Source organism: Adiantum capillus-veneris, chromosome 29 (genome assembly GCF_014529385.1).
Source record: "Adiantum capillus-veneris isolate H3 chromosome 29, ASM1452938v2, whole genome shotgun sequence".
Taxonomy (NCBI): Eukaryota; Viridiplantae; Streptophyta; class Polypodiopsida; order Polypodiales; family Pteridaceae; genus Adiantum; species Adiantum capillus-veneris.
In genome coordinates, this window is record NC_140959.1 from 125559257 (window position 1) to 125577977 (window position 18721).

The 18721-nt window shown below is 43.3% G+C and overlaps 1 protein-coding gene across 1 annotated transcript in view; it reads right to left on the bottom strand.

Annotated features, from left to right (window-relative positions):
- Window positions 1-721: 721 nt before the first annotated feature.
- Window positions 722-18721, bottom strand: part of LOC147419893 (ferredoxin-dependent glutamate synthase, chloroplastic-like) — a 71152-nt gene continuing 53152 nt past the window's right edge. The window contains 13 exon segments of the mRNA XM_086506360.1: window positions 722-1453; window positions 1539-1622; window positions 1713-1791; window positions 1907-2145; window positions 2218-2311; window positions 2391-2533; window positions 2616-2714; window positions 2817-2945; window positions 16162-16236; window positions 16314-16511; window positions 16585-16680; window positions 16836-16934; window positions 17010-17249. Coding sequence (XP_086362486.1) covers window positions 1292-1453; window positions 1539-1622; window positions 1713-1791; window positions 1907-2145; window positions 2218-2311; window positions 2391-2533; window positions 2616-2714; window positions 2817-2945; window positions 16162-16236; window positions 16314-16511; window positions 16585-16680; window positions 16836-16934; window positions 17010-17249 — 1737 coding nt within the window. The 3' untranslated portion in view covers window positions 722-1291.

Below are 18721 nucleotides of genomic sequence, written 5' to 3' on the forward strand. Positions count from 1 at the left end.
CAAAAAGCTTGTTGCATCATTGTGACTTGAAAGCTCTTGCACCTTAATCAAGAGATTCAAAAGCAATGAGTGACTATTCTTCCAGTAGCACAAAGAGAGAGATCTTGACCCGACCTCAACTTCATGCTTTACTGTATACCCATCAGCATAGGGTCAATCCAGATGAATCAATGACTCATATTTATCATGGTTCAGTGTGAGATGCAGCCCACATTTACCACAGCTACTTGTGATGCTACACAGACAAAGCACTCACAGATGTTCTTCTCTCACGCCTTGTGGTTGACTTGGGAAATCTCAGCTACAATCTTTGCTTCCGATAACAATTGTAGTGAGCCTGAAACATAAAAGAGTTCCATGCTTACAAATATCAATTAGATTTGCCATATAATTACATTAGAAAACTCTGAGCAAGTGACGACAACTTCCGTATTTGCAATCATGTGTCAACATGGTAAACTGCTTCACAAAGGCTTTCCCTCGCAAGGACTTTAAAGCCCATTGCAACACTTGCTTGACTTTAGCGATACTCAACCCTACATCCAGAGCCAGGTGGAACTTAAATAAGGAAAAGTATTTTTATTTTATTTTTTGGCGGGGGGGGGGGGGGGGGGGGGGGGGGGGGGGGGGCAACTTTCTAGGGAAAAATGAGTAGAACTGAACTGCGGGACAAAGGTGTAATACACACTCAACATAAGAGAGAAGACAAAAAACACCCAAAAAACGAAAAATTTTGTACATCTTGTACAAGGAACATGCACAATGGTGGCAAGGAAAATCCTACATTTGATAGCAGATGGGAACTTTACAAATGGGACTGTACAACTCAAATGAAGATCTTGCTTATGGGCTTCTGATAAATGGAGAGCTTATAAATACAAGCATCTCCACGCCTGCTATGCTTTATCAGTAAACCAGATGGGAGATCACACAAATAGTGACGATCTACTAAGCCAGAAGATGAACACACTAAAATGCTAGTCATCACTCTGCTTCATGCTCAAACAATGCCAGCTATTTTACGAGGTGGGGAGGTGGAGTAGCTGGTATTCATGGACAGACCCTGCAGCTAAAGCACCGTTTTTGGTATGCTCTTCCTCTCACTCCCATACACCACATATAATGGCGGGACAAATGCTGCTCCCTAACTGATTTTCCTCCTCTGGAGCCATGCCTCCCATTGGATAAAGCCCTGCACTTGACTACATGGCTCTGGTCAATAAAAATCGCTTAACTCTCTGATGTGGCTGTTCTGATGTGACGTGCTTGCACCATTCATTCCTTCCTGCCATCAGGTAGACAAAGTTGCCACTTCTTGCAACTGCTGGTCTCCGTAGCTAGCACTTGCCTCGGGGGTATCTTCCTCACTTGGAGGAACAAGTTGCCAAAAGAGTGGCAAGAACTTGTCCCAGCTCTTCAAGACTTCCTGAGCCTTAGCACTGCCAGTTTTGTCCTGGGTATCAATCAAAACAACTTCAGCCTCAAAGAAGAGGAACTCTCTGTCAAAGGAAGGAATACCTGCACTAGAGATACATTACCAAATGAGCTTGTATGAGACTCTTCAGTTGTTGTTGTCCCACTGGAGCAGTTACTCGTTGCATTCTGACAATCTCCTTGTTCACCTGAAACAAATACAATAAAAAAGATTAGATACGCCCTTTCAGATCTACAACGGACATTGATGTCACCCAGAGACTAGAGCACAAGGTAACCTTTGGCAATAGAGAGTTATCTTCATCCATAAGATATGCCAAACCTCCTGTCATGCCCGCAGCGACATTTCTCCCAACCCTGGAATTTAGGCAGCAGCTAATTAGCATTTGCAGAAACACAAGTAGTTGATAGAAAGGTATTTCATACGCGACAAAAGTAGTTGATAGAATGGTATTCCATACAGATAACATACTTGCCCAGAACCACGATACAGCCACCAGTCATGTATTCACAACAATGATCTCCAGTCCCCTCGACAACTGCTTCTGCCAATGAATTGCGGACAGCAAAACGCTCCCCAGCCTTCCCTTTTACAAACACTTGCCCACCAGTAGCTCCATAGAGACAAGTATTGCCTACAATGGTGCTTTCTTCTGGGCAGAATCCCACATTCTCAGGTGGGACTATCACAATCTCTCCTCCAGCCATTCCCTACAAAAGTTCTCAAGGTTGAATGAAGTATAACCGTGCCTGATAAAGAAGCCAGATACAATGGGATAATACCTTGCCAACATAGTCATTGGCTTCTCCAACGAGTCTTATATTCATGCCAGGTGTGAGGAAGCATCCAAAAGATTGTCCAGCACTTCCAACGAACCTGAAACCACCCAGGCAAAGTTATTACCTCCAACAGCATAAGTTGGGTGAATAATTTGTGATCAAGGAGCAAGCCTCACTTAATGTCAAGCTGTCCCGCAAATCCCGTGTCCCCATACTTCTTTGCTATTGTCCCTGCCACTCTTCCACAAACTGCTCTATCCACATTAAAAATCCGAACAGTCTTCTGTACAAATTTCTCCTCGGCAATTGCATCTGCGATCTGTTCATAATAAAACAAACCGTCAAATTTGAATAGCACTTCAAAGCGTACACATACACTATACGTTTTCATTAAATCTCACCTCTGGATCTGCAAGCAAAACATCATCAAGCACTGGTCCATTTTTGTGAACTTCTTGTTTCCTTATCTTTGTGCTACTCCATTTGGGTAATCCAACACTCTGGAGAAATCCAAGCAACCAGTCGCGATGTCATTAACACCACAAAAAATTGCTAGAATCTCTCTTTCCTCAAATCAGTTCTGTGAAGTCGTTTCAACTTACAGTAAGAAGAAATTTGAGATCGAGATGTTGAGTCTTTAGCACAGAAACATCCCTTGGCTTAAGCAGCTCTATTCTGCCAATTATATCATCCAGCTTCTCATATCCCAACTGAGCAAGAATACCTCTGACCTGATTTGAAAAAGATTCCCAATGTTCAATTCTGGCATGATGCAAAAAACTTTACTTATTATCAGTGACAGTTCTACAAGCTGACCAAAAGACATGCAGGAATTTCATTTAAGTAAAACCAAAAACACAGTTGCCACTACTCAATAACACAAACATGGCACACTGAGAGCCATATCGATCCCAGGAATGTCACCAACGCCTATTGTAATCGACATAGTTGTCAGAATCGAAAAGAACATTACGATATGGGAAAAAAGAAGAATACACAAAGTATCTTGAAATTTTTCGTGGATGTATATATATTTGCAACCATTAAAGATTACTGACAATAAGTGAGAGGACCATTTTGGGTAAAAAATCTTAATATTATTATTGAACAAAAAAATCGAATGTGGAAATCCAGAGGAGGGGTCTAGGTGTCAGATGGAGCAGAATTGAGAGCATAGGTAGAATCGAGAATTCCCACTTCCAGAATCCTCAGTGCTTTCCTTCCGTTATTGACGATTCCTTTTGGTTACCTTACAGAGAGTCCGAGAGAAGAGGTAGAGATATAGTGTTGGGGATAAACCCAATTTTGAGCGGCAAAAATGAGTGTGAACCTTATCATTGTAAAGCCTATTCAAAAGGCTCATGAAGACCTGATAGTATCCCACTTTTTGTGTGTACACTAGTCTTATCTCTTCTCCTCTTATCTCTTTTCTGCTACCTCGTTCTCCTAGCTATGTCAATTAGGGAAGCAATTGGCTTAACAGTTGGTATCAGAGCATCGGCATAGAATCCCAAGCTTGGAGACTGCAAACAAGGAGCCGATTGGAAAAGAGAGCTCCAGTTTACACTGCAATAGAGCAAGGGAGAATTGCAGAGCTTGATAGCAAGCCCCAAACCCTGGCGCCCCTTTTGGTACTCCTTTATATTGCTTCAACTTAGTACAATAAGGTACTCCCTTGCTCTCCACTTCCACGTTTCTTCCTCCAAGAGTCTACGGCTCGCTTGGCTGCAGCCGAGGAGGAGGAGAAGGGTCTCCAATGGGGCATTGCTTCCCTACAGCAGATGTAGGATCGCCACCGAGATAGTCCTTGGTTGCAGGAACACATGTAGTAGGCTTCACAGAAGCTGATGACCATTGAGGAGCTGCGTCATGAGTTTGCCTTTCATCATCAGGCATCTCAGTGGACTCAGGTGGGAGACAAAGTTACTAGTAAGTTCTTTGGGACTATGGGTCCTCGCCATACGTGCACCAATGTTTGTCAGGTGAGCTGACCTAATGAGTCAGTTGCTACAGAGTCTGAGGATATGGGTGCAGTGGCTACTGACTTTTATCCTGAGTTGCTTTCAACTGAGCCTTAGTAAGAGTGCCAGGATGCATGCAGAGAGTAGGTTTGGGCACAGATGCCTTGCCTAGTTACCAAGAAGATGCGTCAGAAACTAGAGATGTCTATCCAGCTAGAAGAGTTCCACGAGGCCCTCAGGGCACTCCCCTAGGGTAGCTGCCCAGGGGAGGATGGTTTGACTTCCATCTTCTTCTTAGAGTACTGGGAGCTGCTTGGCCCGGATCTTTGTAATGCGTACCAGCACATTCAGTACACTGGAGAGATGCCTAACAGCATGAGTGAGTGTCTGATATACTTTATCCCCAAGGAGAGAGGCTCCATGGATGAGATTTGGCAATGGCGGCCCATCACCATTCTCAACTCAGCCTACAAAATCTTAGCAAAGGCTCCAAGTTTGAGAATTGAGCCGCTATTCAAGAGCATCATACATGAGACCCAAACAGGTTTTGTCAAGGAGCGCAGTATTCTTCACAACATCTTCACCTTTTGGGAGGCGTCTGCCCTCGCACATCTCCAAGGGGAGGATCTTGTGTGACTCTTTGAATTTTTAAAAGGCATACAACAAAGTTGACTAGGACTTCCTTGAGAGCACTTTCCGCAGGATGAGGTTTTCATATGCTTGGATCAGAGGATTGTCAGCTCTCTACAGATGTGCACACAGTCAAGCACACTTGGCAGGGGGAAGAGGGGAACGCTTTATGCTCAGTGTTCGGTTAGAATACACCGGATTCGTGCTAACATGCATTGAGGAGCACTTGAGGCAGCCTCTTGTTTGAAACCCCATGGTCCATACACAACGAGTCCACTTGGTTAGTAGCACGCCTCATGTTTCTTGGGGTCCCATGACAAAGGGTCACGCCCGTACTTTTGGAGACTGGCTACAGTTTTTAGGCCTTACCAAGATGATTCAAAGCATCCAGCTATAAAGCATGAGGGAGGTAAGCATGTGTCAGGATATTACTGAGGCTATGCCTACTGAGTGACATACCCCTCTTGAGATAGTAGCTCCTAGTTGGATGTAGGCTTTTGCGCGATTGGAGGTCCTTATTATAGTTAGGGCTTGCTCAAAGTCAGGAGTGTTATATACTTGCAATGCCCATCTATCAATTTTGCCACCAAAATGTATGTTGCACAGTTTGTAAGGCCCCATATGAGGAGAAGCCATTAGTGCACATATATTTGGTGGATTCCAACTTGCACGCTGATGAGATCTTTATTTGTAATCGTGGATGGTATGGAGCAAATTCATGGCGAGAATACCTTGGACCCACTAAGCCCAGAAGGTAATGGAAAATGGCCAACCGGTGGCTAGTAAATCAATCGCCTATGGCAGGCAGCCGATTGTCTTTCGCCGGTGGCTAGATTTCAACAGTCAGTGGCCAGGTTCTAGGGGGACTTGTCTACCCAAGAGCAGCTACACATGGACGCATGGGAGAGTCCTTCGACTTGGTTACACAAGGGCGGCCACACATGGACGCATGGCCGAGTTCTACTTGGGCTTGGCTACACAAGTATGGCTACACATGGGCGTTTAGAGGCTCCCTTACATCTATATAAGGAGGCCTTCTCTATGAGCCATTACACAATGGCCAAGTTCTACTTGGGCTTGGATACACAAGGATGGCTACACATGGGCGTTTAGAGGCTCCCTTACATCTATATAAGGAGGCCTTCTCTATGAGCCATTAGACACTAGAGGTGCACACTAGAGGTGCACACTAGACGTGCACACACACATCCTTATTGAAGGATTGCTAGCTCATTGTCTTCCTAATTGCTCTAGTTGTCCGAATTGCCATCTAAGCTCTACCTTGAGAGCACATGGGTGGATGACGCCATCACTTTGTAATAGTGCTAATCTAAATTTTTGATTTGCCACTAATCTACTTTGCATCATCTCTCTCTCTACTCTCCTTGATATTCCGCATTTCTTACAAGCACCCTGCATGTTTTTGAGGTTCAGAGAAAGGGTTGTAACAAACTGCTGACGTGTCAAAGCAACTTGCAGATGTTGGCTGAGGGGCCTAAACCCTAAGAAGAACAAGTAACAGAAGAAGAAGTCCTACCAACTTATGGGGACCCCGTCCGATGGGGCCCCAAGTGACATAAAGGATTAAAATGAAGCAGGACCCACACACATAGGAAAAACTGATGACGTGGTAGATTTCCGAAAATTGCGTTGGCATGATGACGTGGCAGGCTGTACGGATTTCCATAAATTACGCTGGCAGCTTTTTGGCTTTGCTTTTGGACCAAAAGCTTTTGAGTTTGAAAGCTTTTTACTGTAAACTGCTTTTGGGGCCTAGGGCCTTTAAATATGAGGTTAGGGCTCATTCTCTGGCATGCTTCTTGGAGAAGATGCAGAGCCTGAAGTACCAGCTTGTACTGTGTTGATGCAATATAAAGAAATACCGAAAGGGGTGCCAAGGTTTGGGGCCAATACTCTCTGGGATGGAATTCCGCCACTCTGTGTCGCGTGTCGTCTCTCTCTTTCAGTTCAGTTGTTATTGAAGTGCTAAAAGTCGGTTTAGTCTGTTCTTTTCTATTGGCACGTGGTGCCCGTCTTGTGACAGGGTCGTCTTCACAGAGTCTCAGTAGGGGCACCAAAGGTTACAAAGTGTCGTTTTCAATGGAAGGACTTTTGTCATAGACACCGACTTGGCAGATCTCGAGTCAAGACATTGGCGGCTTTGGGCTTGGTAGAGCTGCCCTTTGGTCCAAGTGCAGTGGGACCCAAGAGAGTGGTTTTGGCGAGATCTTTTCTCTTCAGTAAATCACCAAGAGACCCCTTTCTTCCAGTACACAACTCGTTTGGGGCGCCATATACTAGTAGAGCACCAAGCGAGGCTCGACGTGTTGTAGCACTTCACTAGCAAGAGGATCCCATAGCCGAGTTCTTGGCACGGTTCTGAGAGCGTCTGTGAAACAACAGGCAACCGAGGAGAGTTACAATGTCTCAGTGGCTAGTTGCGTATAGAGCTACTGCATTTGTATTTGGTTGGCACACAGCGGCTTCTCGATAGCATGTGCAGTCTGTGGCCACCCATTGGAGACTCAGTGTCACTGTCTGTGGGACTATCCCATGGCACAACACGTTTGGCTTCGGATTCTTCGGCTGATGGCGGCACTATCCACAACCAGCAAGTACACTTGGGGTGTTGCAACCTAGTCCACACTCACGAGCTTAACGCTTCTATTTGAGATGGCTTCCATCAACAAGATAATAGTGATTGAGGGGGGTCGGCCTACTCTCCAGTCTACCACAAAGCTCATCCCCCACAAGTGGTGCAATGATAGAGAGGGGTGTTAAGAGCTCATTTGCAGCCTAACACTCCGGTTCATCTGGTGGGCCCGTTGCTTTCGCATCTTCGAGGCTCGACCTATCCCATCGACAGAGACCGTTCGTGACATTTAACTGGAGCTAATCCATACATTCAGGGGTCAGTTTGAGAGACTCCAAGGTAGCTACCACCGCATGTGGGAGTGCCGCGAGGATTTCTTGCGACTTTGGCACCCAAGACCTTTCTTCACCATGGTTCAGGGCGTGCCTAGATAGCATCTTTAAGCACTTCAAAACAACTGAATGAAAGAGTTGCACGACACACGAGACGCGGAGTGGCACAGCTCCATCCCAAGAGAGCACTAGACCCAAACCTTAGCGCCCCCTTTCGGTACTTCTTTATATTGCTTCAACATAATACATTAAGGTACTCCATTGCACCTTGAAACTGAGATAGATTAGATAATATAGAAGATTGAGAGTGACATACTGCAAATCGGGCCCCTTTATAGAAATTATTTATTCCTTTCAAAAATTGCAAGTGTAAAGGTTGAAAATTCAGCTTGCAATCACCGTGCGTTGTGCTTCATGCAATAACTTTCGCCAACACCTCCTTCAATGCCTTCATTCGTCACATAAGCTTGAATGAGAGAGAGAGATAGCATGTAGGGCTTATGGAAGAGAAAAGTAACACAAAGGGAAGGAGAAGTAGCATGTAAAAGGCAATGGTGTAGAGGCTTCTTGGGGTGACGAGAAGTGGAATGGTCTTCAAGTGAAGGGAAAGTGAAGTGGCCTCCTTTGAAATCTAGGGCCTTCTTTGAAATCAAAGGCCTCCTCCTAGAATCTTCTAGAAGCTTTTAGAACCTTCCTTCTTTAGCAAACTATTAACAAAAAGCAATATCAATATGGGTATCAAATAAAAGCTCTTTTCAAGTAGAATACACGATAGTACTCAATGCAAGTCATCATTCATGTTTCACTCTCTGTGTGTGCGCACGCGCTCCTTAAATAGATTCCATCAATCCACACACTTGTATCCATCTATATCTCACTTCCCAAAAAGGTAAGAGGATATAGTCCTCCATGTTTTTCAAGAGTGTGGCCTTGTATACTTCCCCACTTAGGGATAGAAATATGTCTACTCAATCATGGTTCCGTAGACACAAGAGTACATGTCTAGGTATGTAATCTTTCAATTGGAAAGACAAAATATGTAAATCTTTGATAAATTTCTTTGATTTGTACATAAAAGTTGATGACATACCTCTCTCCTAAAATTTCAATTGTCCTCAATCGAAAGACTACCAGATAGAGATTTAGTACTTCTAGATAATCTTTCGAATCATCAATATCCATCCATTTGGCATCAAGGGCTGAATAATTTTTAAGCTTTACCAAGAATTTCGTGATAATCTTGCCTTTTGGTCCTTTCTTTTCTTTGTGAAAGACAAACTATTCTCGTTGCAAGACTTCAATAGATTCTTCATGCAGTTTAGGTGGATCTTTCATGATAGGAGAGAGTGGTTCTTCTTCATGGTAGGGCTTCAATAAACTCACATGAAAAGCGTTGTGAATTTTCCAATGAGGAGGCAATTCAATTCGAACTGCTACATCATTGATCATCTGTTGAATGTTGAAGCGTCCATAATATATGTTTGAGAGTTTGATGAATTAGATCTCTCTACCCTTGTTTCTTTAAGCGTTTCTTCTCAAATTTGAGAAATACCCATTGTCCTTCTTTGTAATCTTCTTCCCCTCTTTGTTTGTCGGCAGCTTTCTTTTGCTTAGCTTGAAATTTCGCTATGGCTTGATGCACTTGAGCAAGCATCTGATCCATATCTTCAACAAATCTATCTGCTGCAAATTTTGTTCTTTGGTTTGCATAATAGGTAATAGATGTGGTTGCCCATAGATCACTTCAAAGGGTGCTTTTCCTGTAGCAAAATATATAGTATTGTTATATGCAAACTCGAAAAGAGGTAAGTATTTTCCCAAGAGGTATTCGACTTTTACGTTGGTAGGACTTATCATCCTTACACCCGATCGAATGATGTGACCAAGATACTTTATTTCTTGCAAAAAGAAGAATGGCATCCTTGAAGAGGTTTGGTCTGGCAAACCTGCTTCATATGACCATTTGCCTGTCTTTGTCTTTGATGCCTTTGTGCATGTACCTGTAAAACTGCGGACCAAACTTGACATGAAATCCATGAAGGGCATGGGCATCTTCATGGGATATGGAGATGAGGGAGAGATGTGTTATAGAATTTGGTTACAATAGGAAGATAGTACGCAGTCGGGATGTAGAGTTTAATGAGGCAAAGTTGTTGAATAATGCTACACAAGGTGATCTTGATAAAAAGAAGGTCAAATTTCGGCATGAACAGCCAGCCATTAGCTGAAGATCTTCTTACTATTGATGTTGAAAATGAGCATCAACCCATTGTGCTACAACCAAGAGATAATGGACAGCCAAAAAATGCAGAGAATGGGATAGAACAAGACAAAGAACATGCTGAAAATAGATTACAACAGCAAGGAAATGTTGAAAAGCCACCTAATGATGGTGTGCACAATCCTCAGGATGTAGGCCCATTGCCCCAAAATATGGACCATTGGGTAAGAAGATCTTCACGTGTCAAAATGCAACCACAAAGGTTTCAACCATCTTTAAATTGCATTTTGATGACAGATGAAAATGAGCTTATGACATATAAAGAGGTACAATCGTGTAAAAACAAGAGTAAGTGGAAGCTTGCTATGCAAAACGAGATGAATTCTTTGTATGCAAATGAGACATGGAAGCTTGTACCTTTGCCTAAGAGTAGGAAAGCTACCCCTAACAAATGGGTTTACAAAAAGAAATGTGTGAACGGGAAGCCCAAGTATAAAGCACGGTTGGTTGCCAAGGTTTATAAACGGAAGGAAGGTATAGACTTCCAAGAAGTCTTCTCACCGGTGGTGAAGATGACTACCCTCCGTGTATTGTTTGCTCTCGCTAATCTCCTTAATTTAGAGATGGATCAAACGGATGTAAACACTCCTTTTCTTCATAATGACTTGGATGAGGAGTTGTACATGGAACATCCAGAAGGTTTTGTCATTCCGGGAAAAGAGCATTTCGTATGCAGACTAAAACGTAGCTTGTATGGGCTGAAACAAGCCCCAAGGCAGTGATACAAAAAGTTATGCTCGACCATGGATTTAAAAGTAGTCATTCGGATCACAAATTGTACACAAAAAAGGCTCATGATGAAAGACTTATTGTGCTAGTTTCATATGTGGATGATATGTTGATTGCAGGCAAGCATAAGAGTATAGTCAATGCTCTTAAAACGCCGTTGAATTCAGTCTTCTCCATGAAAGATTTGAAGCAATTGAACACATTTTGGGCATGCAAATAGAAGAGATAGAGAGAGACGTTTGTTATTTATCTCAAGAAAGTACCACAAAACTTTCTATGAGGCTGAAAAATGTGATCCATCAATCGGTTGAAAGTAGCTCGTACATTGGTTAAACCAATTGTCATAACCAAAAATTCATACAAACCAAAAGTACTGTGAAATGTTGTCTTTGAGATGTCTTCTGATGCAATGTGCACTTAATGGTATCCACTCTTCAAATCAATTCGGCTGAAAATTGAAGCTCCATTAAGTGTATCCAAGATATCCTTCAAGGCTCATTAATCCACATACATGCGAAAAAAGCCGTCCTTTTGCACAAGCAAGACCGGTGTGCAATAAGGAGAATGGCTAGGTCGCACCATGCCTTTCTGCAAAAATTCATTTACTTGCTTCATGATTTCTTCGTGTGGTGAGGCACTCACACGATAGGCAGCTTGGTTGGAAGTTGAGACACTTGAGTTAAGATCTATTTTATGTTATCCTTTTGATCTTTCAAGTGGAAGCTCATCTGAATTAATTTCACTAAAACAATCACTAAATGGTTTTACAAAATTCATGTAATCAACATTTTGATCACTTTCAAGTTCGGTTTCTTTTGCAAACACCCAGTAGCTGCAAGTAGAGCTTTTCATTGCGTTCTTGATTTGTGCATGACCAACGAGGAATGGACTTACCTCAAACCCCTACATCAATCAAGAGTGTCCTTTTTTTGAGACATGCATAAGAGGCTTCTAGAGTGGATGTAGGGCGCCTTCAAACTTGTGAATAACTTGGACAGCCTTGAGATATGTATTCCAAAAGCGATCAATACACCCTGGCACATTATCCTCTTTTTGATCCAGCTTAACCCAGTATGTCATACGTCCTTCTTTAAGTTCGTAGGCAGAAATTGAGATGTAAACATCCCTTTAAATTCCTCCCAAGTTTAAGGATTTGGGTTCCTCGTTACATGGCTTAGATACCGATTACTAGCAACTTCTTTAAGAAGCAAAATACCTGATAAAGCATAGACTCTTCAGAGAAGTTACGACTCTTGAAGGCTAAATCAAATTCTCTGATGAAGGCAAGCGCCTTTGAAATGTCCATGCCCTTTCCAGCGAAGTAAGGAAGTTTTACACTCGTCTCCCAGCTTGCAGGTTTCTTTCTTAATTTTCTCATTTTCTAATTCGAATATCTTCTTCTCCTTTGTAAGTAGCTCCATTGATTGATGATGAGAAGTGGCTATTGCATAGGGCTCCAAGAAAATAGCATTTTTAGAGGAGTCCGACAGAAGATGCCATTCCTTAACAGGTTGGCAAACAAAATGGGTTTCTAAAATCAGAGCGAGTCAAGGTTATCCTGGAAGAGTAATAGCTGCTCTCTACCCAACCTACGTGCACTAAGCCTTGGCGTGACCTTTGCATACCATGGTCTACTCTCTGCTGCTTTTGCTAGCTATCTCGAAGCTTTCCACCCTGTGTTATCTCTCTCATCCTCTAAATAAGGCAAACATCTCTTGAAAAGGACCTCCATCAATATGGGTGGCACAACAAACATTTCAATTACATTATAAGAAAGTGAGGGTTGGTGGCCGGTGATATGCAAAAGCATCAGAATCTGTGGTCTCTCATTCTGTGTTTGCCTAGTTTGTGAGTCCAATTGCCAAGGTGCTCTTAACCGGTGTGCATGCATCATAGCAAGTGCAACTAGTTTGTCAATAAGTAATGCCTTTCTACAAGACTCCTAAAGTGCCTAATGATATCAACGCCTTGGCATCGCCAAGGTTACAAACCCTCTGGTGAGTATGTCCCTTGTGACAAATTGATGACGTGGCATGACCATCTGTGACCGGACAAAAGTGATGACGTGGCTGACTGTACGGACAATTCAATGGAACGCGCTGACAGCTGCTGACGTGGTAGAATTGTAAGTATTTCCGTGAATTGCACTGGCTGCTTTTTGGCAGTTTTTAGAGCCAGTTGCTTTTGGGGATTATTGCTTTTAAGCTTGAAGCTTTTGGAAGACCAATTGCTTTTGGGAACATTGCTTTTTAAAAGATTTTGGGGCTTTGCTTTTGGGCACCCCTTGTACCAATAAATAAGTTGGTTGGGCACTCATTACTCAGAGCATCTAGACGCAGAGTCTGAGAGTGGGCGCATGTCGACTCTTGTACTTTGAACACTGATTAATATAAAAAGAAATACCAAAAAAGGCACCAATCTTTGGGGCCAATACCTCTTGGCACGGAACTATGCCAGGCCATGTCATCTTTGTGAACTGTTTTGAAGTGAATTTCTGTTGTGTCGCGGTAGAATCTTGACTTGGGGTGTCCAAGTTTGTTACATCCCCGGCTGCGCTTGCCATGGAGAGACGACCTTGGTGCCCATGGAAGTGGCTCTCAAGACCCAAATACACATGAATCCACGACCTCAACCCAGGGCGAAGGGCATATTGTACGACCTCATCAATATAAAGGCCAAATAGTGTTGGGAAGAGTAACTACCAACTACGCACTAGAGTCGACAACCTCAGCCCAATGCGAAGGGCAAACTGTATGATCTCATTAATAAAAGGCCAAACACTGTCCGAGAGAGTAGGCACCGTTTTTTCCCTTTTTTAAAGAGAGGGGGGGTTTTCTATGTTCATAAGAGACCTCTAAAGATGCTCAATGGCCTATCTTCCAGAGAGGAAGTACAAAGGCAAGGTAACAAGGTATAGGCTATGTAAACATCAAGGTGGTCTTACGATGAGTGTAAAATACCTCACTAGGGGTAGGGGTGTGCATTATGAATGCCATGTGATGTAGCCATGATCCCAACTGAAAAGGACTGACCATCTCGCCCATGCGTGAAGAAAGGCACATCGACGCTGCTCCTAGAGGAGCTATATACCTAGATGAATCCAGGATAAGCCCAGAGCTGGCTAAAGAATCCTACTCACTATAAAGATTGGGCCCCTTGTTTCACATCGACGGTGCTACACTGCTAGCAATGGGCTCGCATGTGCCGCTTGGACACGGTAATCAGCTGGTAACCCACTCATAGATCATGTACATGCCCCATATCATCTCTCATGGCATGCCGAGGATGTGGAGGCACTAGAAGAGTTTGTCTTGTGGGACTGTGTCCAAAGCTTTGCGGAAATCCACAAAGCGCCATTGTAGTCTCCTCACTTGATCAATCAAGTAGCGGGATTCATGCAAAAGCACAGTCACATTGGCAAAGAGCTCTTGGAATGGGTAAGCTGCCCTCTTATCATGCTGAGGACTTAGGGGAAGGAAGCTATGGTGGCAGCTAGAGCTCTAAATGGATTCTTCTTTTTGACAGTGAGCATTGTGAGACCAGCAAGTCACCTAACAAGACGGTAAAACAGCTGCAACCACATCAGCATTGTCCGTATCTGCGCCAATTCTTGAATTGTGGCTTCGCTGACCAGACTATCTGGTGGTGTGGGCTGGAGCTGCAAAACCTATTTAAAGCAATCACCTGCAGAGTCCAATTAACCCTGTTCCTCATAAATCCTGCTGCTGCACTTTGACTTGGGCTTCCTAGTTCTGCCTTTGGTCTGCTTTTCTCCGGTCCTCCGGTCGACTAGTCGTTGCAGGTCATCGTTTTGTGACATGCCTCCTCTTCCCTTAAAAGAAAGGTAATCACCTCGATTACGCCTGAAAAGCACAGCTACTCAAGAGCCACATGGCACAACTATTCAGTGGACACTGACTCGATGCAAGCATACCAATGAGCATCCCCACTGCATTTTGGACAACGATTAACAATCGCATAGGTCGTGCTGTGCATGCAAATCATAATCCACACTAGATTTCATATCACATTCCATATTCACATTCTCATCTTGGTCCGCACTAGACTTCACATTTTGCAGCAGACTTGTCCTAGATCTATCCATCTAGTCATCACATCCAGGCCCCACTGACCTCTATGTGGAAGACTCTGAAATACTAGATTCAACATCCCCGCCCAGTTAGTTTTCTAGAGACAACGCTGCAGCGATTAGGCAGAACACTGTCAGCCTCAGTAGCCTATGATTATGCTAAAAAGACATGACCTTAAGGCTTTTACTCAGAATACAATTTATTTGCTTTACAGAGTAGTGACAGCAGGTACTGCACCAGACGCCACGACTAAAAATCTGTGTTGCAAACTACCTCAGATCAAAGTGGCTCACCACTTAACATACATCCAATAGTCTAGAAGATCCATCTCTGCACATGTCACAATGGTCAGTGCTTGAAGTTGGAGATCATTCTTGAGACAGAGGAAGATGAAGAGCTAGTAGCAATTAATATAGAAGATGAGCAAATTAAGGAGGCAGTAAGAGCCAATTCAAGCACAATCTCCCATCTCTTGATCCTAAGGAGTTATAGCTACCCAACTGGGGGAAGCGGGGCGACACAAGTTGCATGAAGAAGAAGAAGAAGAATTCCATAGCCAAAGCTCTCTCCAAGCTCTCTTTTCTCTATTAGCTCACCTTTTTCCACTGTCACTTTGACCGTAGGTGCTCGCTGCTCTTGAAAGAGTCTCCATGCCGCTCTGGATCCCGACTCAACAGTAGCTAGTATAGCTTACAGTCAAGCTGGGCTAAAAGCTTCCATCCTAGGAGAGAGATACCATACTTTGTGATCTACTTCACTCGGTCTATGCCAAGATCTACAAGGTCATACTCACAAAATTGTTCCGCTGATGTATCAAAAAGGGCAACCTGACAAAAAGTGCTGCTTGCATTGAAGTCCGCCACTAACACAATGGAGAAGCCTAAGGCAACAATTGATTTGAGCGGCATGAGGGAGAATGAATTGATTGAGAGGCTAAAGGTTCGATACGGGTGAGGGAGAAAGGTGAGGGGATGGACCTCTCAGTTTAAAAAGGTCCTCTCCTCTAACTAATAACAAAACAAAAACAACCAGAAAAAAACAGACAAAAGTATGCTTCAAATCGCAATAAACAACAAGGAAAGTAATGGATAAGTCTTGTAGTTAGCAGCATCATAGATAGGAGAGATCTCCATTGGCTGCATATCATACAAAGTAGAATATAGACAAATTTATTCAATGCTTGATGCAGACAACACAGGCTGTGTGTTCTGGCAGTTCACCAAAGATTTGGAGGAAACAACTATTGGTGGTGACAGCTCATAAGAGATCAATGAAGAAATCCCTCACTGATTGACAGAAAACGTAGACAAACAGCAAGAAAAACGCATACCTCTTCTGCAACATACAGAAAATAATTGACGAGATCCCCAGGCACACCAGGAAATCTGGCCCGAAGTTCCTCCCTCTGCAAATTGATCAATTTAAACCATAGTTAAGTATATACTTCACAGAAGGAGCTCAAGAAAAACTAATTTTACTTACTTGACTTGCCACACCAACAGGACAATTGTTTGTGTGACAAATGCGTGCCATCACACATCCAGTTGCTATCATAGCAACTGAGCCAAAACCGTACTCATCAGCTCCCATAGCTGCTGCCATTATCACATCAATCCCACTTTTGAACCCGCCATCCACTCTTAAAACAACCCTTTCTCGCAATCCATTATTGATCAATGTCTGCAAAGAAAATAACAATTAAATGACAAACTTGAGGTAATCTTGTCATTCCATCTTCTGTCAAAATTGTTACCTGATGTGTTTCAGTTAGACCTAGTTCCCAAGGACCACCAGCATGCTTAATTGAGCTAACAGGGCTCGCACCAGTACCGCCATCATGGCCAGAAATCTATCAGTAAAATAGGCATAAGAAATGAAGAAACAAGAGCTCAAGAAAACAAGCCCAAATATTTTGTTATACCATGCTGTCTTTCCTGGTCTCAATGGAGAATTGCAAGTAAACCTACCTGATAAGCTCAAAAAGAGAGCAAACGAGATCAATACCTGTATAATATCAGCATTGCCTTTGGCAACACCAGATGCAACTGTCCCAATTCCAGCTTCAGCAACTAACTTCACAGAGACTTTTGCATTTGGGTTGACCTATGCAAATAGCACCAATCAACAAAAATGTTTCCTTATGATCAACAGAAACCAGAGTAATAGTTGACTCTGTACCTGATGCAAATCGAAGATTAGCTGTGCTAAATCCTCAATCGAATATATGTCATGATGTGGTGGAGGAGATATTAAAGGTACACCGGGCTTCGAACTTCTCAGTTTTGCAATGTATGCACTAACTTTCTTGCCAGGAAGTTGGCCACCTTCCCCGGGCTTAGCCCCTTGAGCTATCTTTATCTCCAGTTGATCAGCATTAACAAGAAAAGTTGGCGTAACACCGAAACGGCCAGATGCAACCTAATGACAAGATGAGGTTAGGTTTCATCACTTTACAGTAACAATATTTGAAATATAATACACCTTTCGCCTAAGCTGTTACAAATTAATACCCTGGAAACATTAATCAAAATGCATCAGTGGGTACGCATCTTGTGTGCATGTCAGTTCTAAGATAGTGAGTTATTCTTTGGCTGAAAGGTTGCCTCTATAGTCCCAAGAAAAAGGACTCCAACCCCCTTGACACATGCTCCACACATGAGTGCTCAACCTTGGAGCTCCCTCTCCTACTATCTGTGCAATCTCCCTCTCAAACTCTTTTCATGTGGTTATGTAAAGCTCGATATAAAAAAATTTAGATGCCGTCTCTTGCACAACCCCTAGCATTTGCAGTCCCGACCCCAACCGGGTTCTATGTGTTTCTGTGGGAGCCAGAGACAGAGGCACATTATTCTTGCAGATGTACGATGTTTGAGGAGGATTTGGGCCTATTAGCAAAAGAGTGTCTACATTGTGGGGTTCCCCCCTAGGCAAGAGAGCCCAAAAAAAGGGGCCAAAAAAGGTCCACAACTATCACTTTTCTATATTTTTCTAATTGTTCCACCCCCTCTATCATCTCCAACAGCCCATTGTCCTCAAGGCACGGCCTGCCACTATTCCACATCAGATCACCAACCTCTCCTATGAGGAGACAAGTGTACAGAGCTGGTAGTTAACTACTAGTTGCACCAATGAAATGCATATCTTGATCTTTGGTTCACCAAATTTCAAGTACCTCAAATTCATTCAAGCTGAAATCCATCATTTAGCACACAATCCATGCATTGATTGTAAATTTAGTACTGAAGTGTTCAATAAGCACAATCCTTTGTGCGATTCATAAAAGATCAATGGTCACAATGCAGCTATTTTCCTTGATGATGAAAGCTCACACAAGTTTGTGGGCACACAATTGGTACAGGATTTGCACCTGCTACGATGCAGGACAATGACCATGAGTATCACGTCAACATGGCTCATGGCAAAGACGTGGATATGTAAAATCACATGGTTCCAGACTTGATGCTCGATCAAAAGGAACCTAGACTTCCACATCAAGCGGCTTCATAGGGGAAGTGCTATTTTTAAAAGTTCTTCATTTTATAAAAGACAAGATGCTTGGTATATAGACTATGAACATCACTTTGTTAGTCCGTTCCTCTCAGTGAGCATGCCACATCTGTGAAGCATTACTTCTTGTTTTGTTTTGTTTTCGGAGTGGGGTAGGGCACGCACGGCCGCTCCCCTCATACACCAAAAAGTATACAAGAAGAACGACCCGGACTATGCACCCAGAAACTGAAGGCAGACGCTTTTGTCACTAGTTTCCTCTGGACTACGAGAGTTCAGAATTATCGACACTCTTAGGGCCATGACTAATCCCTTGAGAGACCCACTTCGCCACTTGGATTTGGCGTGACAGCGACCAAGTACCTCTGTTCAGGGGCCCAGGT